The sequence below is a fragment of the Agelaius tricolor genome, unplaced genomic scaffold (assembly GCF_023055355.1).
Source record: "Agelaius tricolor isolate 1412-34295 unplaced genomic scaffold, bAgeTri1.0.p SCAF_19, whole genome shotgun sequence".
NCBI classification, from domain to species: domain Eukaryota; kingdom Metazoa; phylum Chordata; class Aves; order Passeriformes; family Icteridae; genus Agelaius; species Agelaius tricolor.
Window position 1 is genome coordinate 5,385,001 of NW_027269279.1, and position 4,871 is coordinate 5,389,871.

Sequence of the window (4,871 nt, forward strand, 5' to 3'; positions counted from 1 at the left end):
GACGTTCTCGGCTGCTTTTATTTTTGCTCTTTTTTTTTTTTTTTTTGTTCTATTTTACTTTTGTTTCGATTTTTTTGTTGTTGTTGTTGTTTTGTTTTGTTTCGGCCGCCCGGTCAGTCCATGTCCACCTCCTCGCCGTCGGCGGGGCCGCAGTCCGATCTGTCCCTGGCTGTGCTGGCGTCCCGCGCCCGGACCGGCGACTCGGGCCGGGGGAAGCTGCCGCCCTCGGCGGGGGCGGCGGCCGCCGGGTCCCCGTGCGAGGCTGCGGCCGGCGGGGGGGGCACCGAGCCCGCCGTGTCCGTGGGGCCGGGGCCGGGCTGGGCACCCGCGGGCGCCGGCTCCGCGCCGCAGCCGGGCGGGCCGGGGTTGGCGGCGGGCAGCGGGGAGTCCCGGGGGGGCTGGCCGGCCTCGGGGCCCGGGCTGGCCTTGAGGGCGGTCTGCGGGACGAGGAAGCCCAGGGGCTGGGTGATGGGGTAGAGCAAGAAGTGTCCTTTGCCGATGAGGGTGCGGGGGGCGCAGGGGGGCAGGCTGGGGAAGTCCGGGGCGGCCTTGCGGCGGGGCGGCGAGTCGGAGAGCAGGCTCTCCACGCTGAACGGGTTGAGCTTGTGGAAGCTGCCGGCGCCGCGGGGCCCCCCCGCGCCCCCGCTGCCGTCCCCCGACGGGGCGGCCGCGCAGTCCTTGTCGGGCGGGCGCTGGAGCCGCCCGCTCCCGCTTCTTTGGCTGGGGTAGAAGGGCTCGGCCGTCTGGTCGCAGGTGCCGGGGGGCGGCTCGGAGGGGGCGGCGGCGGCGGGGAGCGGCGGATGGGGCGGCGGGGGCTGCCCGCGGGGCTTGGCCTCAGGCGGGGCGGGCGAGAGGCCTCCCCCGCCGCCGCTGTCGCTGTCGGAGCTGGGCGTGCTGTGGAGGGAGAGGGCGCTGGGAGAGTGCGGGTGGCGGCTTTGGCTTTTGAGCAGCTTCTTCTCGTGCTTTCTCTTCTTCTTCTCCATCTTCTCCAGCTCCTTCCGGGCGATCTCCTCGGGGTCCATGGGCTCCCCGCTGCACGTCGTGGGGTGGGAGTTGTGAGCCGGCCGCCCCGGGCCCTTCTTCGTGTTCTCTTTCTTTCTCCATTTGGCCCGGCGGTTTTGGAACCAGACCTACACACCGAACAACGAGAAGCAATTAACACCCAGCGCACCGGCCCCCCGCGGTGGCCAGGGCGGAGGGGAGAAGCGCAGCTCAGGCCTCCCTCGTCCACCCCTTGGAGGTGCCGGCAGCCCCCTTCCAGGACCGGGGCCTCTGAGAAACGGAGAGCAGGGGAAGGGGCAGGAAAAGATATCCACACTTCTTTAAAAGCGCAGGGGACAAAACAAAAAGCAAGAAGGGGGTGCACACTCACGCACACACACGCTGCACCCTGCCCGAACCGGCGCCACGGGGAGGGGAAGGGATTCCACAGCCCCCCAGCTCTTCCCCGTGGCCGAGGGGTGCAGAAGCACCGATCGCTGGCCCGATTCCCCGCCAGCAGCACGCAAAATGCGATAAACAGCGCACAATGAGCGGCTGGAAGTGAGGGGTGCGGGGGGCACACGACGGACGGTGCCTCGCCCAGACGCGCGGAGTTCGGACCTCCTGCTCCTCCCGGGAGCTCGAGCAGAGGAGTTGGACCAGCCCAAAATGGGGTTTGGTTGGGCTTGTTATAGATATATCATGGGAGAGAATTTAAATTAAATTAAAACCTCTCAGCTCCGGCCCTGCTCCTGCCTGCCTTGGCAGGTCCCCGGTGTCCCCTCGCGTCCCTCCTCGCCCCCTCGGGGCTGCTGGCAGCGCCTGTCCCGGCCGGAGCACGACCCCAGCTCGGGGGCACGGCGCCAATGGCGGTGCCCGATGCCGGCTCCTTCCCCGGCCGGGCCCCGCAGGCTCCCCGAGCACGGCGAGAGGCGGCTCCGGGAGCGGGGGGGAAAGCGGCTGCAAGGACACGGTGAAGCAAAGCCCAGGGAGGAACCGCGGGCAACGGCGCTGCCTCATCCCGAGGGGCCCGTCCCCGGCTCCCGGGGTGGATTTAAGGACGAATTCTCCGCACACGCAGCCCACGCCAAGCCGCCCCCGCACGGCCGCGGGTTCCGGCGAGATGCGGGGCCGCAGCTCGGCCTCGCCGCCTGCTCGCAGCCACCGCGGCACTGAACAGCATCCCGAGATCCAACAGCCACCCCGCAGCCCCCCATCCATTTATTTTTTGGAAGACCCACTGAAGCAGATGGGTGCTTCCCCTCCCCGTCCCGCACCGCCAAGGGCCTGAGCAGCTCGTTAAAATTAAGTTTTACAAGTTTCACTTGCTCTCGATGCATCTACGAGCTTTATTGACATTCTCCAGCATACCCTGGCCCGTGATTAAGCCTCATATTTGCATGCTAATTTTCTCGCCCTTGACTCATTTAAGAAAAATGTTTACAGTGGAAAAACATACTAAAAAATGTTAAGGGAAGCCAGGCTGGGTTGCTACTCTTCTCGTTTTGTAAGATTTTTAAAAAATGGGGTAGTAATAATAATAATAACGATAAATAAGACAGCAAGCGGCAGTGCAAGGCAGGGAACAAAAGGGCCGGGAGGCTGCGGCCCAAGCGCACAGGGCCCGTCCCGGAGCGGGGTCCGAGGGGCCTCCCCGGGGACTGCTCGGCGCAAGGAGAGGGCAGGGGGGGGAAAGGAGGGGGGACACGTTTTTTACCTGCACTCTGGACTCCACCAAGTCTAGCCTGAGAGCCAGAGCCTCTCGCATAAACACGTCCGGGTAATGGCTCTCATTGAACGCCTTTTCCAGCTCCTCGAGCTGCCAGCCAGTAAAATTGGTGCGGGTTCGTCTTCTTTTACAGCCAGGACTTTCCTTGTCCGGGTCACCCGAGTCTGAAAAAGCAGAAATACCCTCAGGTCCCTGGGAGACAGGCCTTCTCCCCCCCTCCCTGCCATTCACAGGAGCCTTTTAACTTTTGTGCTCGGTAGCGTTGGTAAAAGAGCGGGATTATTCACACACCTGCGCTAAAAATGGGGAGGAACCCGATCTGCCCTCGCCTCCTCCGAAAATGTACTTTACAGAACATTTATTCCTGAAGGAAGCTCTCCACAGGCACTCAGCTGGCAGAGAGAGAGAGAGAAGTTCCAATATTTGCTCCAACCACCAAAGGCTTCATTAAAAAACGAAAAATTAAAAAAAAAAAAAAATAAAAGCCCCCCCCTCTTTCCCTTCCCCAGCCCCTCCGGAGCACCTGAGTGGGGCACAGCTCACGGCCCCGTTCCACGCGGGACCCCGGGTGCGGGGCGGCCCCTGGGCCTCCCGCAGTCCCCCCGAGCACGGGCGGGCGTGGGGCTGGGATGTTCGCAGCCTCTCCGAGTACCTACAGCTCCAGGCTGGGGATTTTCAGCCCCGGCTGCACCTCCCCTAACGTTTTCCGCCAGGTGTGGAAATTAAGGAAAAAAAAATCATAATAATAGTAATAATTATAATAATTTGTGTTTAGTTGAGGTGCAGTGTGGGGCAGCTCCAGGCTTAACCAGAAGCATATTGGGGCGACAGAATGTTTTAGTAGCTGAACAATAGCGGTGCCACAGGCCGGTGGCGAGGGGAGGAGGGAGAACGCTTCCCTTTGGTTAAATCATATTAAAACATAATTATTACCGCTCTTCATTCCCCAAACCCCAGTGACTACCATTACCATTTTTATTATTATCATCTTTTAATGGTACGATCCGAGCTGCCACACGATGAACTTTGGGGGAAGGCACCGGGCCGGGCCCGCTATTGTTCAGGGCACACGCGTGGCCCTGCGCCGCTGGGAGCGGGGAGCGCTCCCGGCGCTCGGACGGGGCCGTCCGTCCCCTCGGGGGGCCAGCACAGCCTCCCACCCTGCCCCCCCAGACACCCCAAAACCCGCAGGCGAGGACAGCGGGGCTGCGCGGGTGCGGTGCTGCTGCTCCTCCGCGCTGACAGCTCCGGGCGGGGAGCGGCGGTCGGTGGCGGGGCGCGGGGGCGGGGGGACACCCGCGACACGGGGCCGCTCCTACCTGCGAGCTTGAAGGGCTGGCTGTCCCCGCTCACCCCGCAGCCGGAGGGGATCAGCGGCGCCGGGTTGACCACAGAGGCGGCGCAGGAGCCGCTCAGTAATCCATCGATGGAGAAGGGCACGGAGGCGGCCGCCGACTGCAGCTGGTGGCCGGCCAGCTCGTAGACGTGGTGGTGGCCGAGCGGGTAAGGGAAGCCCACCATCCCCCCGAACTGGGCATGAGGATGCTCCAGGATGCGGCTGTCCATCATGGGGGCGGCTCTAGGGCGGGGGGTGCCGGCGGGGCTGGGGGCGCTGGCGGCGGGGCGGCTGGGGCCGGGGGTGCTGCTGGCGGAGGAGGCGGCGCGGCGAGGGGCTCATGCTGCAGGGCGCCGGGCGCTTTAACTTTATCAACATCAGGCTCCCAATAATTAGCTCAGGCTGGGGGAATTTGGGACCAATAAGAAACGTTAATCGGTCCTGACGTCAGAGACGTGCCAGTGTGGGGAGCAAACGTTTTCCATATCGATTGCTAATTATACCTGACATCCAGCCTCAATAAACAATATCAGAGCTGTCACAACACGACGAGGGGGGCTTTGATACGAACTCCAGCCCGAGGAGGGCGGCGGGGGCCGGGCGGGCAGGGGGGGCGGAGGGGAACGCGAGGATCTGCCTGATACCCGGTTAAATACCAAACAGTCGGAGTTACACACACACGGCCTCCCCCCCCACCCCTCCAACCCACCCTCTTCCCCCTTGTCCCCTCCCCTTGCCAAATCACTAATAGATTTCCCTTTAAAACATTCACCAGCGTGTTGTGGGGATTTTTCACCAGAAATGCTCTACTCTCTGAACCTTTAA

General features: G+C 63.0%; 1 protein-coding gene across 1 annotated transcript in view; it reads right to left on the bottom strand.

Moving 5' to 3' along the window:
• UNCX (UNC homeobox) overlaps positions 1 to 4,321 on the bottom strand; it is a 4,719-nt gene extending 398 nt beyond the window's left edge. Inside the window, exons 1-3 of the mRNA XM_071444675.1 lie at positions 4,030 to 4,321; positions 2,699 to 2,874; positions 1 to 1,130 (exon numbers count right to left, since the gene is read on the bottom strand). The exon at positions 1 to 1,130 is cut by the window's left edge and continues 398 nt beyond it. Coding sequence (XP_071300776.1) covers positions 114 to 1,130; positions 2,699 to 2,874; positions 4,030 to 4,279 — 1,443 coding nt within the window. The 5' untranslated portion in view covers positions 4,280 to 4,321 and the 3' untranslated portion in view covers positions 1 to 113. The remainder of the gene's footprint in view (positions 1,131 to 2,698; positions 2,875 to 4,029) is intronic.
• Positions 4,322 to 4,871: the final 550 nt, after the last annotated feature.